At 48.0% G+C, this 22,404-nt stretch overlaps 1 protein-coding gene across 2 annotated transcripts; it reads right to left on the reverse strand.

The window, feature by feature from the left end:
* Positions 1 to 252: 252 nt before the first annotated feature.
* On the reverse strand, positions 253 to 19,034 carry BPIFA2 (BPI fold containing family A member 2). 2 transcript variants are annotated; one of them, XM_025399858.1, is made up of 9 exons: positions 12,635 to 12,766; positions 11,550 to 11,721; positions 8,753 to 8,897; positions 7,660 to 7,767; positions 6,288 to 6,440; positions 3,668 to 3,749; positions 1,987 to 2,050; positions 1,054 to 1,131; positions 253 to 441 (listed from the first exon to the last, which is right to left on the reverse strand). In XM_025399858.1, the coding sequence occupies exons 2-8, from the start codon at positions 11,704 to 11,706 to the stop codon at positions 1,091 to 1,093; spliced, it is 750 nt and encodes a 249-aa protein (XP_025255643.1). In that variant the 5' UTR covers positions 11,707 to 11,721; positions 12,635 to 12,766; the 3' UTR covers positions 253 to 441; positions 1,054 to 1,090. The 2 variants fall into 2 exon arrangements, with proteins under 2 accessions (XP_025255643.1, XP_025255644.1); XM_025399859.1 differs by lacking the exon at positions 12,635 to 12,766 and adding an exon at positions 18,986 to 19,034 and having other exon boundaries at positions 256 to 441.
* Positions 19,035 to 22,404: the final 3,370 nt, after the last annotated feature.

Genomic DNA, 22,404 nt, shown 5'->3' on the forward strand with positions numbered 1-22,404 from the left:
TTGAATGCGTGAATGGATAGATCAGAGGTCTGCCATCGCCACAGACTGGCTGTGAGACTTGGGCTGGTTTGTTGCCTCTCTGTGTCTCCGTGGCCCCCTTTATAGAACCAGGAGATGGGGCTGGATATTCTCACTGAGCCTTCTAGCTCTGGATCCAGGTCTCTCCCACCCTAGTTGCAGTCCCCAACCTCCCTCCCCAATTCCCACCAACAAATCCCAAATGGAGGGAACACAATGAGCCACACAGAAGGGTGCAGAAATGAGCCTTTATTGCCAGGGACAGGAGAGTATGTGTAGAAACTGCTGTTCTGACTGTGAGCAGGAGGGGCATCTGGGAAGGTCCTTCTGGTGGGACTTAGGCTTTCACGCTGGTTAGGTGGTGGCAGCAGCTTCCCAGAAGGAGATGCTATAAGGGGGTGGCGCAAGCCACTGGGAACCAATCTGGAATGAGACCACAGGGGGTTAGGACATTTGCAGCTAGGCTGCCCTTATACCCAGCTGTCATCCACTGGGCACTTGATGGGACCCAAGTTGACCTGGCTCCAGCTCTTTCCCACAATACCCCATGTGGTTTAAGTCCTGGGAAGAAAAAACTGGGACCTGTGGTTTGGGGTCTTTCATTGGCACCTAGCACTGACTCATCTACATTCCCCTCACCCTCCTTCAGAACAATGGCAGATGTGGAAAGATTGATTGCAGGCCACCACTGGAGCCAGGTTCAGGGCCCAATATGTGATCAGAATCATGGATCCGTTTGAGACCAAGGTTGGGGCTCAGTCTGTGACCAAGACTAAGGCTCAGTCAATAACTGGCATCAAAGCTCGGTCTGTGACTAGGATCCAGGCTCAGTCTAGGGCCAGAATCATAGTTCAGTGATTAAGGCTCAGTATTCAGAGTGTGACCAGAATCAGGCCCTAGCCTGGGACAGGGGCCAGTGCTCAGTCTATGACTGAGATGAAGGCACAGTCTTCTAACACAAAAAGAAGGGAAGCCATGCTTGGCTTTTCTTCACCATAGGCCCTGTGCATTGGGGCTTAGAGCCTGGCTCCTCACCAGCAGACATCACAGTGGTCCTCGTCATTCATCCTCTTCAGATGTGGGTTTGCAGCTGGGTTTCATGCTGAAGATTATCTGAAACAAAATTAATAGCAGGTTTTAGTCTCTGCCTCTGGAAAATTGAATAGAGACCAGACTCCAAAAGATGCCGCTCTCCTGCAGGTCACCTGACAGCTGTGGGACCCCAGGGATGTTACTGCACCTCTCTGAGCTTCAGTTTGTTCATCTGTAGAGTGGATACAATGACTGTACCCACCCCACAGGGTTGTTGCAAGGATCCAGTGAGATAGTGAGTACAGAGCATGAAGTGACTGCCTAAGGGACTGGACTTGCAGCTATTTCCTTTCTTCTTCTTTTTTTTTAAAAAAATTTTTTTTTTGAGATCGGGATCTCACTCTGTCGCCCAGGCTGGAGTGCAGTGGCATGATGTCGGCTCACTGCAATGTTCGCCTCCCAGGCTCAAGCAATCCTCCCACCTCAGCCTCCTGAGTAGCTGGGACTACAGGTGCATGCCACACACCTGGCTAATTTTTGTATTTTTTTTGTAGAGATGGGATTTCACCGTGTCACCCAGGCTGCTCTCAAACTCCTGAACTCAAGTGATCTGCCCACCTCAGCCTCCCAAAGTGCTGGGATTACAGGTGTGAGCCACTGTTCCTGGCTGACTTGTGGCTATTTTCATAGAAGGGTCACCTCCAGGGTCTTGACACCTTTACTTACTCCATTTCTCCCCAGCAACCTCAGCCATGCCTGTAGACCCAAAAGCCAAAGAGAGTCCCCAAGTGCCTGTGGAGGGAAGCCACAGCTCCTAATTTGCTTAGGACAGTGGGTTCTTCTGCTTCTCCAGGGTCTCCTGACCAGAACTGCTTATGCGGTGGGCACAGAGCTCCAGGCCTGCCTCAGAAGGTCCCCACTTCCCCGTTGACTTACCGATGATCTGCTGAATGAATTTCACATCCAGGGAGTGGAGGAAGATGCGGATCAGTGGGCATATCTGACAGCCAGAGAGAGGAGGAAGAGGACGGTCAGGAGAAGGAGGAAGAACAGACCGTTCTCCTGGGCTAGAAACAAACTGCTTGCCACCCACAGAGGAGCTCATTTCTAGGGATCTTAGAACCTTTGAACTTTAGGATTTCATTTTGTTTTATTGGTTTTTTTTTGAGGCAGGGTCTCACTGTCTTGCCCAGGCTGGAATGCAGTGGTACAATCTCTGCTCACCGCAACCTCCGCCTCCCAGATTCAAGTGATTCTCCTGCCTCAGTCTCCCAAGAGACTGGGACATGTGCCTGTAAACGCCAGGAACATGAACTGCTTTCTAACTAGAGACAGAGCCACATGGATCATCACTTAGAATCCCACATCTGACCAGCGGCTCACCCCAGGGCCTCATGAGATTCTCAGCACAGAGACCTTATTCGTTCATTCATTCAACCCATATTCACAGAGCACCAACTCTGCACCAGGAACCTAGCTGGGCCCTGGTACCGAATGAGCGAAGTACAAACATCCCCTAAGCTGGTACCTAAACATGCATGACTAATCTTTGTGTTTTTAGTAGAGACAGGGTTCCACCATGTTGGCCAGGGTGGTCTTGAACTCCTGACCTCAAGTGATCTGCCCACCTTGACCTTCCAAAGAGCTGGGATTACAGGCATGAGCCACCGTGCCTGGCCTGAACTTTGGAATTTTAGAGAAATGGGATCCCAGCAATCTTAAATCTGGAAACCCTAGGGTGTTAGAATCCTAAAACCTTAGAACACTAGAATTCTAGGACCTCAGAAATCTACATTCTAGAGTGTTGACATCCCCATGTTGTTGAGCTTTGGAACCCTGGAATTTTAAAGGGTCAAATGGTGCCCTGAGGCGTTTGCCCTGAGGTTGTAGAGCAGAGTATCTCATGCTCTTGTGTGTACACAGTTCCCTGCAGATTGCAATTCAGCAGGTCTGGGGTGGGGCCTGAGATTCCATGTTCCTATCAAGCACCCAGCTGAGGCTGAAGCTGGTGGAGGACCACACTTGGAATATAAATAAACTCTGGTTCAGTGGGTCACGGAGCCATCCGGAGGGTTTTTCTTTTATAAACCCACATTCCTGGGTCCCCTTCCAGAATGACTGATTTAGTATCTCTGCAACTGTGGGCCTAGGAATCCTGCACATGGTACCTATGGTTCTGGATGATGCACAGATGGAAAAAAAAATTAAAACTATTTTATAAGTCTGTGTTTAGTTTTTCCATTGATTGTATGATATGTGATATTAATTTTCTATTTGTGATAGGGATATAAAGTTTTATTTTTAAAAATAAATGCTTCTAAAGAAATGTATTTAAGTAAAATTGTGTCGAAGATGTTAGCTGCAAAAGCATATTGGTAGTGCATGGATATGTTGAGTGGCTCAAGTTTGGGTCCTGGCAATTCCAGCTGATGTCAGGCCTCTGTTCTCCCCTGCTGCCCCCCAGGCTGATTAGTAGGGGAGGAAGTTCCAGCTGACCTCCCAAGGAGAAGCTTTCACCTCTGAAGGAAAAGTGCCCAGAGGATACAGCCAGGCCTGCAAATTCCCCAAAATGCCACGACCAGGCCTGGATCTGGGCCCCAAGGAGTGGGAGACTTACCTCCTTCTGCACCAGGAAGGATACGGTGCTTTTCAGCGTGTTGATCACTCTATTCACGACGTTGTTGATGATTTGGCTGCGGCTGCAAACACAAGGAACTGTTAAAGTCTAGTCAAGTGGGCAAGAGATGGGGGAAACTGCCAAAAGCTGGGGGGGAAACACTGTGGAGTCAGAGAAATCCCAGGGACATGGAAACTCCTTTCTAACTACAGACAGAGCCACATGGATCATCACTTAGAATCCCACATCTGACCAGCGGCTCACCCCAGGGCCTCATGAGATTCTCAGTACAGAGACCTTATTCGTTCATTTATTCAACCCATATTCACAGAGCACCAACTCTGCACCAGGAACCTAGCTGGGCCCTGGTACCGAATGAGCGAAGTACAAACATCCCCTAACCTGGTACCTAAACATTAACGGTCCAAACATACCCTAATGTGGTACCTAAACAATTCTTGCCAAGGTTGGCTCCTCCCACCTTCAACTGTCAGTATAACTGCCACCTCCTCAGGGCAGCCTTCCCTGACTACTTATCTAAGAGAGGGCTTTGCTATCACAGTGCCCTGTTAAGGGTAATGCTCTGTGCAGGACTCATATTTCCCTGGAGCGTTCTTTACTGATGGACTGAATTTGGGTTGATTTGATCCAAAGTGCAAAGAAAAGCCCTGAGAAGATTCGGAGCTGTAGAGCGGTGTCATTTCACAGATGTGGACACAGATCCAGGCCAGCTTAGCTTTCCCTTAGGTAAGCTCCGCAAGAACAAGGGACCTTGTTTGTCATTACCAATCAGTTCTCCAGAGCCCAGAATGGTGCCTGCTCAATACACCTTTTTTTTTTTTTTGAGACAAGGTCTTGCTCTGTCACCCAGACTGGAGTGCAGTGGCACCATCTCAGCTTATTGCAACCTCTGCCTCCTGGGTTCAAGCAGTGCTTGTGCCTCAGCGTGCCAAGTAGCTGGGATTACAGGCACTTGCCACCAACCCTGGCTAATTTTTGTATTTTTAGTAGAGACGGAGTTTTGCCATGTTGGCCAAGCTGGTCTTGAACTCCTGACCTCAACTGATCCGCCCACCTCAGCCTCCAAAAGTGCTGGAATTACCAGTGTGGAGCCACCATGCTCAGTCTCAATACATTTTTGGCTGAAAGAATGAAAAAAGTCAACATGCAATTAAATATATGTTGAGAACTTGTGACAAGTGTTTTAAAGGCAAGAGTAGACTCTTACGAGAGAGAATAGGAGGAGCCCTGTGAAGGCCCTGCAGGATGCAGCAGTCCATTGAAGCAGAGTGAGAAGAAGATGCTCTAGGCAGCCAGAGCATCCCATGCAAAGGTCTTGAGCTGGGAAAGAGCCTATCTGAGGCACGGCACAAAGGCCACTGTATCTGGGCACAGTGAGTAAGGGGAGGGTGCAGGGATACAAGGGTGGGGCCAGATCAAACAGAGCCTACATGACCATGGGGAGCACTTGGGATTGAACCACAAGTGCAAAGAAAGGCCCTGGAAGGATCTGGAGCTGCAAAGTGGTGCCATCTCACAGATGTGGGCACAGACCCAGTGCAGCAGGATGGAGTTCCTGAGGCTACTTGGGAAGATAGCACCCAGCCAGACTCCGGTCTCTGAATTTACATCCCGGCCTTTGCAACTCACATCAGGCTATGGAAACCTTCTTTGGTTTTCAGGGGTCTTTGGGCAACCTGTGTTCAGATCCCTCAGTGCAGGGCAAGTGGAGTGTCCTCTGCTCATGGCCATCAGGGCTGAGAGCTGAGGACCCAGCCTTGCTCCTGGCCAAGGCCAAATAGCCCCAGCCCTCAGCTTCTGGGTCGTTCTTCTTCTCCCAGCCATCGGCCAGTGTCACTCTTTTTCCCTCCACCCTCTTGTCTGAGTCAGACCTGCTCTTTCAAGCACAGAGCTTAAGATGTAGATTTTGTGGATTAAAAGGGATCAATGATTTAAATGGGGAGGATTAAGTTTTCAAGATCTCCTTTCAGGAAATTTCCACTGGGTGGAGAACAATTTGGGGACAATCTGAAATTAGAGCCCATGGCAGGCGCTTACTCTCCCCTCTCCCTCCTTCTGGAGGCAAGAAGGTAAATATAATTTTATTATTATTATTATTATTGAGGGACATTACATAACAATAAAGGGGACAATTCTCCAAGAAGCCATAACAATCCTAATGTGCATGCACCTAACAACAGAGCTCCAAACGGTATGAAGCAGAAACTGACAGAGTTGAAAGGTGAAATGAAGAAATTAATGATTATGGTGGGGAGCTCAACACTCCAGTCTCAGTAATGGAGAGAACCAGCAGGGAGAGAGGCAGCATGTTCTAGGCTGCATGCTAAATATTTGTATTTTCTCATCTGGTCATCTCAGAAGCCTATGAGTAGTTATTATGAACACCCCCAGTTTACAGATGTGAAAACAGGCTTAGAGGATCAAGTTGGTGATAAAGTTACAAGTTAGTGGCAGAGCTGATGTTTAAACCAAGGTCAACATGACCCCAGAGCCTGAACACTTACACCACGAGGCCTCCTCTTATTTATAGGACTAGAGCTGAAATTAGGGGTCCTCAAGTTCCCTGAGAGCCCAGCTCTGCTAAGATGACAGGACTTACTTGTCCAGCAAGGAAAGTGAGATGCTGGTTGGGTCACTGGTGCATTCTCCCAGGACAGCAACAGACTGATTTGTCTGGGGATCAGTTTCAATGCTGACTGCAGTCAGGAGGTCCAAGGAAGCTTTCAGGTTGATAATCTGGCCAATGATGGGCCTGCAGGAAGTAAGATGCACAGTGAACAGAGTCTAGAAGGTCCTGCCTGTTGCCCAGTTGGGTTCTTCCACCTGTGTGGACATGAGTCAGAATGTCTATGTGTAATGTCAACATGGCCCAGGTAATATCAACATGGTCCATATCCTCTATGAAATTTACATGTTTATATTAGGGTCTTCTTCTTCTGGCCACTTGGGTTTAGCTCATATGAATTTTTTATACAACATTACACTAATAGGTAAAATAATAATAGTTAATATTTATTGACAACAATTTATGTGTAGGTACTTTAAAATGTATTTTACCTGGATTCATTTATTACTATCCCTATTTTCTGAATGAGGAAACCTTGGTACAGAGAGGTTAAGTAACTTTCCCAAGATCTCATAGCTAAATGATGGATGGCACCATTAGTGCATGTAGTTTACAGAAGTGCTTTCACACATGCTCCTTTCTTGTCTATCTCCTTTAAAATTAAAATTTTTTAATTTTTGTGAGACAGGGTCTCACTCTGTCACCCAGGCTGGAGTGCACTGGTGCAATCAGGGCTCACTGCAGCCTCGACCTCTCGGGCTCAAGCAATCCTCCTGCCTCAGCCTCCCAAGTAGCTGGGACTGCAGGCGTGCACTGCCACACCTGGTTAATTTTTGTATTTTTTGTAGAGACAGGGTTTTGTCATATTGTCCAGGCTGGTCACGAACTCCTGAGCTCAAGCGATCCTCCCACCTCAGCTTCCCAAATTGCTGGGATTACAGGTATAAGCCACCACTCCCAGCTAAAATTAAAAGAGTTTAAACTTATATTTTGCACACATATACTTTATTATACAGTGTGTATTACTGTATGAATTTTTCTGTAATGGTCTCTGCAATTTAGAGAGAATCTTGAGAGACAAAATAATGCCGGAGGAAATTTTGCCAAGGAATAATAAATGCTTGTTTTCTCAACTTTTCAAATTTTAAAACCAGATAAATGTCATGATTTCAAAACTACATTCATTGGAGTATTATTTTTAAAAGACCCTTGATTATGGCTAGAGTTCTCTAGAGCATTTTAAGGATTGAGATCTTAGACCCAGAAGGGTCCTCTCACTCACAGATTGGGAAACTGAGGCCCAAGGTCACCCAGTAACGGGAGGAGGTGCCTGATTCCCAGGTTGGGCATCCATCGGCCAGGTTGCACTGCCTTTCCCAAATCTCAGATTCTAGCGCATACTCACAAGGTTGTAGTGACTTCCGCGGTGACGGGGAAGCTCAGGTTAAGGCCTTTGCCACCATCGATTGGTTCAGCTTTGAAATCCAGGATGAGGGAGTCGCTGATTTTCAACCTGTGTAAAACCCACAATTCACCCTTGTCACTCCTCATAACAGCCACTTGCCAAGCACTTCCCTGAGTTGAGCGTTTGGGCCTCGTCAGCCTTGCCATCTTTAGTCTTCACTATAGCCCTGTTCAGAGGTTTGATTCTCTCCATTTTATGGCACAGCACACCAAGGCTCAGGCTGGTGTGATATTTCCCCCAGATCTCCAGGGGAGTAAGTGCCAGAGGCAGATTTTGAGGCCAGAACAGTCTGACTTTAAAAGTTCATGAGTGGGGCCGGGCACGATGGCTCATGCCTGTCATCCCAGCGCTTTGGGAGGCCGAGGCAGGTGGATCACCTGAGGTCGGGAGTTCGAGACCAGCCTGACCAACATGGAGAAACCCCATCTCTACTAAATGTACAAAATCAGCTGGGTGTGGTGGCACATGCCTGTAATCCCAGCTACTCAGGAGGCTGAGGCAGGAGAATCGCTTGAACCCGGGAGGCGAGGTTATGGTGAGCCAAGATCGTGCCATTGCACTCCAGCCTGGGCAACAAGAGCGAAACCTCGTCTCAAAATAATAATAATAATAATAACAATAAAATAAAAAGTTTATGAGTGGATCCACTGCCTGGAGTTATGTGGTGAAGACTCCAGTTTCCCTTCCTCTAAAGGGATCTGGGCTTTTACCCCCAGTTACATATGGAAAAGAAAATTTTTATTCCTTGGAAAGGGACTTTGTGTACCAGCAAACAGGTAGAGGTAAGGATGAATATAACCTTCACCCTGACCCTGAAATTAAAGAACACGGAAACCCAAACCCATAAGACACCCAGATTAACCTTGTAGCCCTGCCTCTAATTTACTCAAGCTCTGGTGGGTCTGACCTCGCTCAGACCACCTTGGCTCTGTGGGAGGGGAACGAGGCTTGTCTTTCATCTTAAACTTACCTCCTCAAAGATATGTTTCCCTTTTCTTAGAGCAAAGATCTCCACCTTGAAGCACCAACTCACCCCAAAGTGTTCGTATTAGTTGGAAGCAGCTTAGAAACGACATTGTTCAGCAATTTCTCAGCTTCCTGGGCCTTCTGCTTGGCCAGTTGCCAAGCACTGGATTTCTGAAGCACCCCTAGGTCGACCTTCAGTTTCTCAAGGACACCTGCCAAAAACAATCGCTATTTTGTGTCATGCACCCCTTACGAAGTAGCTACGATGCTCCAGGTACTGGGTAAGACTGTTTGCCTATGTTATTTCATTTAATCTTTATAACAACTCAGTGAGGTAGATATTGTCATTGTCTGCTTTTTTACAGCTAAGGAAATAAAGGCTCAAGATGGTTAAGAAATGTGTCTAGCCACACACCCAGGGAACTCTTGTTTCCTTCATGCTGCCTCCGTACTATTAATAATATATTCTGATTATTTGTCAACAGAGCAATCAACCAATTGGCCAGGCAATTGATATTGATTGTACGCCAGTGTGTGACTTAGGGGTCTATTGTGTTAAGTGAGATGCTCACGTGAGTTTGAAAAACTAGAAAGAATGAGAGAATACACTCAAGAAATGAAAAATCTAGAATCAAGGAGAAAAAATGGCTCCAATCCATGAAACTGGCAAATGAGAGTCCCAGAATGACAGCTTTGCAGCAGGCCCACAAAGCAATAATTCTTTCTTTTTTTTTTCTTTTACTTTAAGTTCCGGGATACATGTGCAGAATGTGCAGGTTTGTTACATAGGTATACATGTGCCACGGTAGTGAGTTGCACCTATCAACCCGTCATCTAGGTTTTAAGCCCCACATGCATTAAGTATTTGTCCTAATTCTCTCCCTCTCCTTGCCCCCGAGCCCCCAAAAGGCCCCAGTGTGTGTTGTTCCCCTCCCTGCATCCATGTGTTCTCTTTGTTAAACTCCCATTTATGAGTGAGAACATGCAGTGTTTGATTTTTTGTTCCTGTGTTAGTTTGCTGAGGATGATGGCTTCCAGCTTCTTCCATGTCCCTACAAAGGACATGATCTCATTCTTTTTTATGGCTGCACAGTATTCCACGGTGTATATGTACCACATTTTCTTTATCCAGTCTATCATTGATGGGCATTTGGGTTGGTTCCATGTCTTTGCTATTGTAAATAGTGCTGCAATAAACATATGTGTACATGTGTCTTTACAGTAGAATGATTTATATTCCTTTGGGTATATATCCAGTAATGGGGATTGCTGGGTCAAATGGTATTTCTGGTTTTAGATCCTTGAGGAATAGCCACACTGTCTTCCTCAATGGTTGAACTAATTTACAGTCCCACCAATAGTGTAAAAGTGTTCCTATATCTCCACAGCCTTGCCAGCATCTATTATTTCCTGACTTTTAAATAATTGCCATTCTTACTGGCATGAGATGGTATTTCATTGTGGTTTTGATTTGCATTTCTCTAATGATCAGTGATGATGAGCTTTTTTCCATATGTTTGTTGGCCAAATAAATGTCTTCTTTTGAGAATTGTCTGTTCATATCCTTTGCACAATTTCTGATGGGGTTGTTTGTTCTTTTCTTGTAAGTTTGTTTAAGTTTCTTGTAGATTCTTGATATTAGACCTTTGTCAGATGGGTAGAGTGCAAAAATGTTCTCCCATTCTGTAGACTGCCTGTTCACTCTAATGCTGGTTTCTTTTGCTGTGCAGGAGCTTTTCAGTTTAATTAGATCCCATTTGCCAATTTTCCATGCTCATGGATAGGAAGAATCAATATCGTGAAAATGGCCATACTGCCCAAAGTAACTTACAGATTCAATCTGTTCCCATTGAACTACCATTGACTTTCTTCACAGAATTAGAAAAAACTACTTTAAATTTCATATGGAATCACAAAAGAGCCCATATAGCAAGACAATCCTAAGCAAAAAGAACAAAGCTGGAGGCATCATGCTACCTGGCTTCAAACTATACTACAAGGATACAGTAAGCAAAACAGCAGGTCATTGGTACCAAAATAGACATATAGATCAATGGAACAGAACAGAGACTTCAGAAATAACACCACACATCTACAACCATCTGATCTTCAACAAACCTCACAAAAACAAGCAGTGGGGAAAGGATTCCCTATTTGATAAATGGTTCTGGGAAAACTGGCTAGCCATATGCAGAAAACTGAAACTGGACCCCTTCCTTACATCTTATTCAAAAGTTAACTCAAGATGGTTTAAAGACATAAATGTAAAACCCAAAACCATAAAAACCCTAGGAGGAAACATAGGCAATACCATTCAAGACATAGACATGGGCAAAAACTTCATGACACCAAAAGCATGAAGAAAGAAAAGAAAGAAAGCAGTAATTCTTATAGGAGGAGGAGGGCAAAGTGTCTTTATGATAGGTCTCTGGAGAACTTAGAGGAATGCAAAGTGAAATAAGTTATAGCTTTTCATCTGTGAGACAGGCAGAACATTTAAAGTTGTCCAGACCCACTGCTGGAAAAGGGGTGGGAAAAAAAACACTCTCGTAGACTGTTGGAGACAGTGTTAACATAGGAGATTATTTGTCAACGGCATAGTTTTTGAACTTTTGAAATCCCACTTGTAGGAATTTATCTTATGCACATATTGGCAAACGTTTATCAGGATATAATATGTAAAAGGATAGTCATTGTGGCATTGCTTGTTTCTAGAAAGAAATGAATGAGCCAGGAGTTCAATAGCCACTTTTCTCAGTAAACCACCCATAAAGAGTAGCCCCTAGTGGCAGCCTCTGGTAATGCAGGCATAGTGTTTAGGAGGCTAATTTAGGTGACACGCTTCGTAACTCTCGTTGATTTACCTTTAAGAGTATTGTCAACTGTCTCAAGTCCATCGTGAAGATTAGGTTTCAGCTCATCCACGACATTGCTTAGGTCACTGCCAAGATTGTCAAGAAGAGACTCGGAGGTCCCAGTGAGGACGCCACATAGGAGAACAAGTTTCCAAAGCTGAAGCATCTTTTGTCTTGACCCCTGGACAGTCATGGGAAGAACAAAGTGAGAATTGCCCAGAGGGAAATGGTCTCTTCAGTGAGTTCCCATTACTCTTAACATTTAACATTCCTTTAAGATAGATGTAGTTATTTCTTATTTTACAAATGGGCAACCAAGGTCAGAAAGCTACAGCAACTTGCCCGGAGACACACAGCCAGTGAGTGAAGGAGCTGGGATTTGAAAAGTCAGACTTGACTCCAAGCCCATACTCTTGGTTCCTTTTCATACGCTGTCTTCTCTGCCTAAAATATTTTTCTTCTTCTTTACTTTTCCACTTAGGTCAATTCCTATATCATGCCCTCTGTGAAGCCTACTGTAGGCCCCTCCCCAGATTCTAAGTTGGGAGAGTCCCACCTTGCTGCCTTCATTATCCTGATCAAGGTCCTGGGTAACACTTCCCTGATTATTTGACCACCTTTCCTACCAGGCTGTGAACTCCACAGGGGAAGGACTGTGACTTATTTCACTGTCAAATCCTCAGGCGCCAGTAAAAAGCCTGCACCTAGTACAGTACAGTAAATGAATAAATATTTGTTGAATAAAAGTATGAACAAATCAGTGGAGACCAACTCATGAACCTGCATTGTTCATTAGTTTGACGCTTATTTTAATATAATCTATAGATCTCTAAATTTGCTCTGATTTGCTATTTGGCTTGATACCTGGACTGTCATGGGAGGAACAGGAGTAAGAATTGCCCAGAAGGAAATGGAATCTTTAGTGAGTACCCATCACTAAGTTGCTATTTAGAGCAAATTTAGAGATATATTGATTATCTCTGCTATATGCAAAATATTAGCTAACCCAAGCAATCCCACCCGTCTGCCTCTTGCCCCCAAAGCCTTCTGAAGACCACCATGTGTGGTGCCAGTGGGGAAAGCACGCCACTCACAGGTTTAGAGGAGGATGCTCATGAAATCCTTGCCCCCTGCACAGTCTGCTGGGATTCTGCTGAATGGTGGCAGCTCTTATATGGTGGAGATGGGATGGAAGGCTGCCCACAGAAGCAAGCCTTGGTTCTGGGATCATCCAAGGACACTCCAAGGAAAATACCCCTCTCAGGATGAGCAGAGAGAGAGATTTCCAACCCAAAGGTCACCCAGGATGTTTGAATTGAAATGGATGGCTATGGAGAGGGCTTTCTGCCAAGACTAAGACCAGGTCCTCATGGAGCCTGCAGCTACCAAGGGGGTGGTCCTTGGTCCTTGTGGGTGAGGACTGGGGAGAGACCGAGAATGAATGAATTGGAGAATGTCCTGGCAGGAGGACCCATAATGACCATTCAGTCTAACTCTGTCATCACTTGGAAACTGAGGCTCAGAGAGGGGAAGCTACCAGCTTGGGGTCATTCAGCAAGACAGGGACAGAGATGGGTCTAGAATTGTGGCCCACAAGGAGTCAGACAGTCTCCCAGTGTACAGCATCCTGCCTCCAGGGGTCTGCACCCGGCAGGTGCAGCAGATGCCTGGCAACTGCTTGTGCTGACACTGGGCTTGGTGTCCCTAAAAGGCACTTTAGATGCACTTTCCTGTTATTCCTTATGAAAACTCTTTAAGGCAGGTTTTCAGAGCTCCATTTTCCAGTTGAGGAAGCTGAAGTTCAAAGAGGGAGGTGGCTTGTCCACACTTGCAAGGACAGGAACCAGGCATTTGGGCCCCCAGGGAAGACCCTTCCACCCATATCAGGCTGAGGTCAGTTAGCAAAGAGGGAGAGTCCCTGGGCCTGAATATCCTGTTTTTGCTTCGGCCACCGATGTTTGGGTTGGTTGTAACGCCTGCTGCGCTGGGCCTGTGTCAACCCGGAACAGCACAGGAAACTCAGGTGGGTGCCCACTTGGCCTCAGGCTGGGAAGGACTGGCACAGAGCTCAGGGTCACTATGGGTCTCTGCCCTTCTGCTTACCCACCTGCAACTCAGCAAGGACCTGGGGGGGGGGCCGTCCTCAAAATGACGCAACCAGGCAAAGGTTGGGACAAGACCGGTGGCTCCAGGAGCTGGCTGTTCCTACGCTAACCGTGGCTCCGCTGTTATAGCACAGAGCTGGGCGGCTGCAGGGAGAAGGTGATGGCCAGGCCTCAAGAGCCCAGACCATTAGAGCACTGCTGCAGTCTTGCCCGTGGTCTTGAAGGGTTGTCACACCTCCTTCCCTGGCTGCCTGACACTGGGTTCTGCACACATCTGAGCCCCGCTCCTCCCTCAGTTGTGAAGCACAGAGCCAAGGGCTGTGCTGAAATCTCGTGAAGGCAGTTTGTTCCAGCCCAGGAATACAGCCCAGGGTGCTGAGCGTGATGCAGTGACCTCGAGACCTGGTGTTGGCCTAGGCCTCAGTTGCCTCATCTGTAAAATGGGTAAACATCCTGTTCCTGGATCTCAGAGGCATAGTGGACAGGCAAGGACCTAGGAAATCAAAGCGATGGTGAGGGGCTTTGAGGGCAGTGCTCAGAGCCTGGCACTGGGCTTGGGCTCTCCCGGGCTTGAATACTTGCTCTGCTGGTTGCTGGCTATGTGACCTGGGCCAGAGACTGTACCTTGCTGAGTCTCGGGCTCTTTATCTGTGAAATGGGACTAAGAACAGTGCTCACCTCATGGGCGTGCTGTGAGGTCAAAGTGGGGTAACAACCATGAAGGCTTAGCTTAGGGTAGGCCCTTGATGCACGGCGACAGCAAAGATGGTGAAGATGATGCTGATGAATATGTGCACATATGGTCCCAGATTACCACGGTTTGACTTCAATAATTCAACTTTACTACGGGTTTATTGGAACATAACTTATTATAAAATGAGGACCATCTGGCCGAGTGCAGTGGTTCACACCTGTAATCCCAGCACTTTGGGAGGCCGAGACGGGCGGATCACCTGAGATCAGGAATTCGAGACCAGCCTGGCCAACATGGTGAAACCCCGTCTCTACTAAAAATACAAAATCTAGCTGGGCGTGGTGGCGGGCGCCTGTAATCCCGGCTACTCTGGAGGCTGAGGCAGGAGAATCGCTTGAACCCGGGGGGTGGATGCCGCAGTGCGCCAAGATTGTGCCACTTCACTGCAGCCTGGGCAAAAGAGTGAAACTCCGTCTCAAACAAACAAAAATAAAATAAAATGAGGAGCATCTGTCATAAGATTAATATTATATAATATACAATACAGGGTCTTTGGTGGGTGGGGAGTTTGGGACCCTCAGAGGTCACCCGTGGTTCAGGCTGGCCGGTCTGAGTCCTTCCGGAAAGAGAAGCAATGACACCTCCGCCTGTGTGCTCCTCCTCCTCCTCCTCTTCCCTCTCCAGGTTACACAAAGTCTTCTCACATGGAAGATGTTTGCCTTTCAGGGACAAAGGCCCCAGCCATGAGGGTCGCGAGATGAATTTCTTATTGAAAATTCCCAGCGAGGCATTAAAGACTAGCTGTGCCAAGACTAGGACATCCTACCCCTGGCATGACTGCTAATCCCCAGCTGGGGCAGCTTCCTGGTCCCACTGGCCCAGCCTTAACCTCCAAGCTGGTATCTTTTTCCATACATGGCTCAGTGCCCTGTCTAGAAAGAGCCTAAGAGGTCACGCAGCCTACTGAGACCAGAGAAGGCGAGTGACAGGGCTGGGGTTGCACAAGGGGCCAGCCAGGCTGGGGGATGTTCAGCTAACCAGGCTCTGCCCCATTGACCTTCCTTCTCCCCACCGACAGAAGCAGCCCCCACCCCTTCTCCAGATAACAAACACACAGATGTGCACTCCCATCGCACCCATCAAAGATAATTGCCTTATTTTGCCAGTAAAATTGTTGAAAGGCTTGTCACCATTTTGCTTGTGAAATCAGTCAGGTACGAATCATCCATCCAATTTCTAGTAGGTCCTAGGTTGTCACACTTGAACTGCCTACTCAGGAATTCTTGGCAAATAAGAAAGATCAAAGCAACAAAATGTTTTCACACGTTACTGTCCTTCTTATGACTGCTCAATAGAGCAATTAATAAAGTTGTCACAATGTTACAGTCTGAAGGCCTTTAATTCAACTTTTACTAATTTTGACTTTGCTGGGTTTTTTTCCTGATTTTGAAGGTGACAATTGTATTCTTTCAGCTCTCAAGTATTTCCCTAAGTCCCGGATTCCACATCTGGACACTAATAGACCCCACTCAGGTCCTGCCCCTAGAATATGGGGAGCCACCTCCTATGGACTGACTGATGGAGGGGGCCTTGCCCCACTGCAGGCTGGAGTCTTCTTCCTCCTGTCCCATGGAATGGTGCCTGAATGCTTCACCCAACACTCCCAGAGAAAATTTAAAGGAGTTGTCACCGGGTCAGCGTCCTCCCCTGGACCTTTGAGGTCTGGGCACCTTGTCTTGTTCACCTTGGTTCCCTCAGAGCTGGAACAGGGTCTAGTCTACAGCAGGAGTCAAATGATGTTTGTGGCAGGGAAGAAGGGAGAAAGAAAGGAAAAAGAGGGAAAGGGAAGGAGGAAAAAAGAGAGAGGAAGGAAAGAGAGAGGGAGGGAAAGAGAGGGAAGGCGGGAGGGAAGAAAGACAGGAAAGGGAAGGAGAGAGGGAAGGAAGAAAGAGAGAGAGGGGATGTGGAGAGAGAAGAAGAGAGGGAGGAGAAGAGGGAGAGAAGAAGGGAGGGAGGGAGGCCAGCCACGTCCCACCAGTTCCACTCTCTGAGGGCAAGACCACACCATCTCCAAGGTCCCAGTACCCAGCCCAGGGTCTGGTTCAGCTCATGGGCATTGACTTTCTGTCTTCCCCAGGTGGGTGGGCCTCTTGACATGAGCGAGCTCTCTGGGTCCCTCCCTGTTCTCACCTCACTTCCTGGAATTTGGCCCCTCAATCTGTCTGTGCCCTGTCTCATCTTCCAGATCCTCCTGGCTAAAGTGGGCCTGGCCCTGCACCTAGTCATCTGTCCATTGATTTATTGTTCATTCACTTTACAAGGCAAATTATTTTCTGCTGGAACCACTCATGCTTTTGACAATCCTTTGGTGGGCACCCCAAGCCCTGTGATGGAGTCAAAGATGTCTGAAGCTCAGTCCTTGTCCCAGAGACAAGCCACCTCCAGGGCAGTAGGTGAGTTGCTTCGATCGGCTCACGTCTGGCAAGAAGGCATTTACCCTCCCAGCAACCAGAGGCAGGGACTGTCTTATTCCCATTTTATAAACAAGGAAACTGAGGCACAGAGCGGTAATGTGTATTGCCCAAGGTCACACACCTAGTAAGTGGCAGGGCTGGGATTTGAACTCAGAAAGCCTGACTCCGGAGTCCATGCTCTGAGCCACTCACAGTACACTGCCATTTGTGTGTGTGTGTGTGTGTGTGTGTGTGTGTGTGTGTGTGTATATATATATATATATATATATATATATATATATAAAACAAAGTCCATCTTGGCTCACTGCAACGTCCACCTCCCGGGTTCAAGTGATTCTCTTGCCTCAGCCACCCGAGTAGCTGGGATTACAAGCATGCACCACCATGCCCGGCTAATTTTTGTATTTTTAATAGAGATGGGGTTTTACCTTTTGGCCAGGCTGGTCTCGAACACCTGACTTCAAGTAATCCACCCGCCTCAGCCTCCCAAAGTGCTCGGAATACAGGCAAGAGCCACCGTGCCTGGCAGCACTGCCACTTATATTCTAATCGTCAGAATCCCCCCTGGGCTGTGTGGGTCCTTCTGATTCATTTGCATTGCGCCAGCACCCCAGCCCCATGCCTGTGTCCGGGCAATCCCTTCATAAAAGCTTGTTGGTTGAAGGCATGTGAGTTAGCCCTTTCTCCTCCGCTGGACTGGGGCTCCTTAAGGTTGGGGACCATGATTCTGCCATCTCTGTGTCCCCAGCAGCAGCCTGGGGCCTGGCTTTTGGTGGATCCCAATAAACACCACAATTAATTAAAGCGAAAAAAGCAAGTTAATCCACAGACTGAATAGATGAATGTAGGAGATGAGACCCAGAATCAGCAAGAAGAGTCTTTCCTTCCCTCCACCCACCCATCCTGTCATTCATTCATTCGTCACACACGTACGGAGCGTCTTACCTGGGTCCTGCCCCATGTGGGGCTCTGGACCCCACAGAGCACCCCCACATGTGTCCACCCTCAGACCCCACCGGCAGAGGCAGAGGCCAACATGCACACTGACAATTACTTTCCACAAAGCAGGTACGGTTCTTGCAAGTGTTCTGTGCATCGACGGCCCGAAGCAAATAGGCAGCTGCTGTCCCTGGCACAGTGCCCTGCCCTGGTGAAGGTCCTTCCTTTAAGCACTGAATGGGGTCGAACTGACTTTGGGAGTGGAAAGAGGAAATGCTATGACACTGTGGGGTAGGTGGAGACAGATCATATAGACGACAAAGGATGGGAGGATTCCAAAACGTGGGTAAGTCTGGGTGTATTTGCCTTGCAGGGGCTTTGGGTAACCAACCAGACCTCAGTTTGGATCCTAACCGTGCCGCTTTCTAACCGTGTGACTCTGGAAAAGTGACATTGCCTCTCTGGGCCTCTATTGCCTCATTTGCAAAATGGTGACCATGATCATCCGCCTGACACAGCTGATCTGGGACTTAAGCCTGGAAAAGAGTCAGCCCAGTATCAGGCACATCATAAGTGCTCACTAAAGATAATGCAGAAGTGTCATGCCCAGCAGCAGGATTAAGGGTGGGAAAGAAGGCAGAGCCTCACTCCAGTCTCTGCCACTGACCAGCTGTGTGATGTTAGGCACGGCACGGCTGCTCTGAGACAGTGTCTTCTGCTCTCTAAAATCGGTGCAATCCTGGCCAGTAGGGACTGGGGAGGCATTAAATAAAAGGGGGAATGCAGAGTCCTGGAGCATCGTGTGGTGGCCACTCAATCAAAAGGGTGAATCAAAACCATGGGAGAGGCTGGGCACAGTGGTTCACGCCTGTAATCCCAGCACTTTGGGAGGCCAAGGCGGGTGGATCACCTCAGGTCAGGAGTTCAAGACCAACCTGGCCAACATGGTGAAATCCCGTCTCTACTAAAAATACAAAAATTAGCCGGGCGTGGTGGCAGGTGCCTGTAGTCCGAGCTACTCGGGAGGCAGAGGCAGAGGAATCACTTGAACCTGGGAGGCAGAGGTTGAGTTGAGCCAAGATCTCACCATTGTACTCCAGCCTAGGCAACAGAGCAAGACTCTGTCTCAGAAAAAAACAACAAAAAATCCCAAACCATGGGAGAAGTACCATAGCTCCTTGTCTTTTCTTCTAGGGCCCTCAAAGGACTTGTGTCTGTGGGGTCTTGGCTTACCACCCCTGTCAGACTTCTCTGTTTCTGCTGGACAATTCCCAAAGCCTCCTCTTTGGCCTCCCAGAATTTCTTTGCATCAACTCTTCCCAGTGCCAAGAACCAGGTCTGAGGATGTCACCCCCCTGCAAATTCTCCCCATCCTGCAAGCACCTCTTATATAAAGCCTTCATTGAGTCACCCAGCTGACCTTTTCTTACGTTCTGCCTTGTCAGTTTTGAACAGGTCTCTTCCTTGCCTACACACCCACAGCTGTCTCTCCTCCACTGTCAATTCCGGGAGGCCAAGTTCTGTCTGGGGTTCATCTCTGGTTTCCCACTATGGCTTGCCAATAAACTGAAATGTTTGTCAGTTGCATTTGTCAGGATTCTTTGGGTTATATTTGTAATTGAAAACACAACCCAAACTGACTTAGATGTGAAAGAGAGTCATTGGCTCATGTAACTAGCAGGTCCACAGGTTTCAGGCATGGCTGAATCTAGGTGCTCAAAAGAAATCTCCAGGCCTCTGTTTCTTTCCATGACTTGGCTTGCCTTTCTTCTCAAACTGACATCCCCCCAAGAGGTGGCAGAGATGGCCACCAACAGCTTCAGGTCCACATTCTCTCTTAATAGTCTAGCAGAAAGAGAGTATGTGTTTCTTAACATCTCTTCAAAAGTTCTAGTACTGATTCCCATTGGTCCTGCTAAGGTTACATGCTGAGTACTGAACCAATCAGAGTGGCCAGAGTGAAGGAAGCCACTGGTTGGCCAATTTGCAAATATCACATCTGCAAAGAAGGCAGAGGTAGAATGGTCAGAGGAGGAGGAGGAGGAGGCTAGGGGAGGAAGGCCAAGGGAAGAACTGATTTCATGGAGGAGGAAGTAGTATGTGTGCTATGGTCAAGATGAGGCTGACCTCAACTATGGTCCACTGGCTTCCTCTACCTGGTGATCACAGAGGACCTGGTAAAGGCGAGTTTGGTGGGGTGACCAGTGGAAACAAGATGGGTGGTGGGGTGGATGTATCCAAAATAAGCATGCTGCTCAAAGCGGGGCCCATGGACCACTGGCCTCTCCCTAGCTCAGACCAACTGCCCTAGAACCTGCATCTTAACAAGAGTCCAGGTGGCTCCTGTGTGTGTTCAAGCTGGAGAAGCACAGTTCTAAGGAACTTTGGCTACGAAGGGGATGAGAGAGGGAAGGAGGTTGGTGGAGGGAATGTGTAGTTACAGGTGGAACCTTTATTCTTCCTGAGAAGGGAGGGACTTGAGGAAGTTAGGTGTGTGTTCTTAACAGTGGAAAATGTGGGAGGAGGGGATATGTTTTATTTAACTTTCTGTTCACCATGTAAAACTTAAAATGTTGTAGGACACTTGCAAATTTGCAGGTCAGATTCATATCAAATGGGACCTGGCTATGTTTACTGCCTGAAAGAATGAGTGTCGTGGTGGTGATATTTCCCAAGAGCCTCCCATAGTGGATCCTGTGGTGACCCACGTCCTCGCCATCCATCTGAGCATTTATTGCTGCACCAAGAACACAGGTGCCCTGGGCCTGTGGAGACTCAGGAACCCTGAAGGCCGGCTCCACTTGCTGCTTCTCTCCTTTCCTGGTGCCACCCTCAGGCTCCACATGACTCTCCCCGCAGCCTGCAGGGCCCTCAGGTTGTTCACAAAGATGGTCCTGACAAAAAGGTTGAGAAAACAAACGTTGTCGTATGTGTCATCAGCCATGCACCCAAGTGACACTAGGGATGCCCAGCATGGACTGAGCTCTGGGTGGCTTTGGCTGGGGCGTAGGGAGACATGCAGGAGCTTAGGGTCCTCCTCTTGCTGCAGGACCCACCCCCCAGCCCCAGGAGCCTCCTGGATATGGCTTCTTGGCTGTTGCACTGCACTTTCCTCCAGAGAAGCAGGGGGTAGTGAAGGAGCTCCACTTCAAACACCCCAATCCCTGTGGTACTAGTGGGGAAACTGAGGCCAGAGGGCATGGGAGACTCACCCAAGACACAGTAGGGTCCCCCCTGCTCCCGGCTCCAGACACCCACCACCTCCTGCAACTCCTGCTCGCTGCCAGAGGACCTGGGTGCGAAGCCCAGCTCTGCCTCCTTCCATCTGTGCGGAAGTGGGCTAGGCAGCAGTTAACCTCACTGGGCCTCAGTTTCCTCATCTGCAAAATGAATATGTATGAACAGCTGCCTCTTAGAGTGGGTAAAGGGCTGAATGAAATGATCCATGGCTGGGCACAGGATAAACAATCCACAAAGAGCTAAGGTCTATTCAAAATATTATTGCTATCATTGGCCCCATTTTTCCCCTTTGGAGCCTGAGGCACAGAGAGGTTGTGTGCCCTGGTAGGCCAAAGAGCTGGGATTTGAGCCCGGTTCTGATCCTGACTCCCCTGTCCATCCATGCAGTCCCATCACCACTTTGAACCTCAGTCTCCTCATGTCTAAAATAGAGATAATGATATTGCTGACCTTGAGAAGTGGCTGTGAAAATCACATGCGATCCTGAAAGCCAGATGCCCAGCACAGTGCCTGGCATAAAAAATAAAAATAAAAATCAAATGCTGCATTATGCAAATATCCTTCAAGTCTAACAAGTGTGAGAAACATGGATTAGCACGGTCACAACTCCTCCTTGTGGCAAAATCTGAGAACTGTGCCTGCCCTCACCCCCATCCATCTGCCCGGGAGCCCTGCCTGTGCCCAGGCCATTCCTGCTGCTCCCTGTGTGTGGCCAGAAGCGGGGGAGAGGCTCGGAAGGCCATGCAGTGTCCAGCCTCTGTGACTGTGCCTGTCTACAGGGAACAGGGAGAGGCAGAGAGTGTGACTGCGGGTTCTCACAGCCCCTTCCTTGCAAGTCCCCACTCCACACCTTAGCTCAAGCTGCCTGTTCCCTCTGCCTGGTAGTGTGTAGACAATCCGCCAGTGCTCATATTCATTCAACAGTCCAGGAAGCTGAGGCCCAGGGAGGTGAGCTGCCTGGCCCACTTCCGCACAGCTGGAAGTACGCAGAGCTGAGCTTCACACCCAGGTCCTCTGACAGCGGGCAGGAGCTGCAGGAGGGGGTAGGTGACCAGAGCCTCAGGCAAGGGGCACCCTACGGTGTCTTGGCTGAGTCTTACATGCCCTTCTAGTCTCAGTTTCCCCCACTGGTACCACAGGGATTGGGGTGTTTGAGATGGAGCTGCTTGACCACCCTCTGGTTCTCTGGAGGAAAGGTAGAGTGCAGAGATGTGGTTAATTGGAAATGCAAGGCTCAATGGTTCCAGGTAACTTTACATTTAGCAGTCATTTCCTTTCACTCTTTTTCTTTTTCTTTTGTTTTTTTGAGACAGGGTCTCACTCTGTCACCCAGGCTCTGAGCGTAGGCTTTCTTCATGCATTTTCTCACCATTTTCCTATAAATAGGTGCCATTCTCATTCCCATTTTGTGG

The sequence above is a fragment of the Theropithecus gelada genome, chromosome 10 (assembly GCF_003255815.1).
Source record: "Theropithecus gelada isolate Dixy chromosome 10, Tgel_1.0, whole genome shotgun sequence".
Lineage (NCBI taxonomy): Eukaryota > Metazoa > Chordata > Mammalia > Primates > Cercopithecidae > Theropithecus > Theropithecus gelada.

Bases quoted from the DNA above. Each gene is read 5' to 3' on its own strand.
- BPIFA2 (XM_025399858.1), bottom strand. From the start codon at position 11,706: ATGCTTCAGCTTTGGAAACTTGTTCTCCTATGTGGCGTCCTCACTGGG. The intron at 8,898-11,549 runs GTAAATCAACGA...TGTTTTTGGCAG, and splicing joins AGTTGACAATACTCTTAAAG to GTGTCCTTGAGAAACTGAAG. The intron at 6,441-7,659 runs GTGAGTATGCGC...TACTTCCTGCAG, and splicing joins GCGGAAGTCACTACAACCTT to GCCCATCATTGGCCAGATTA.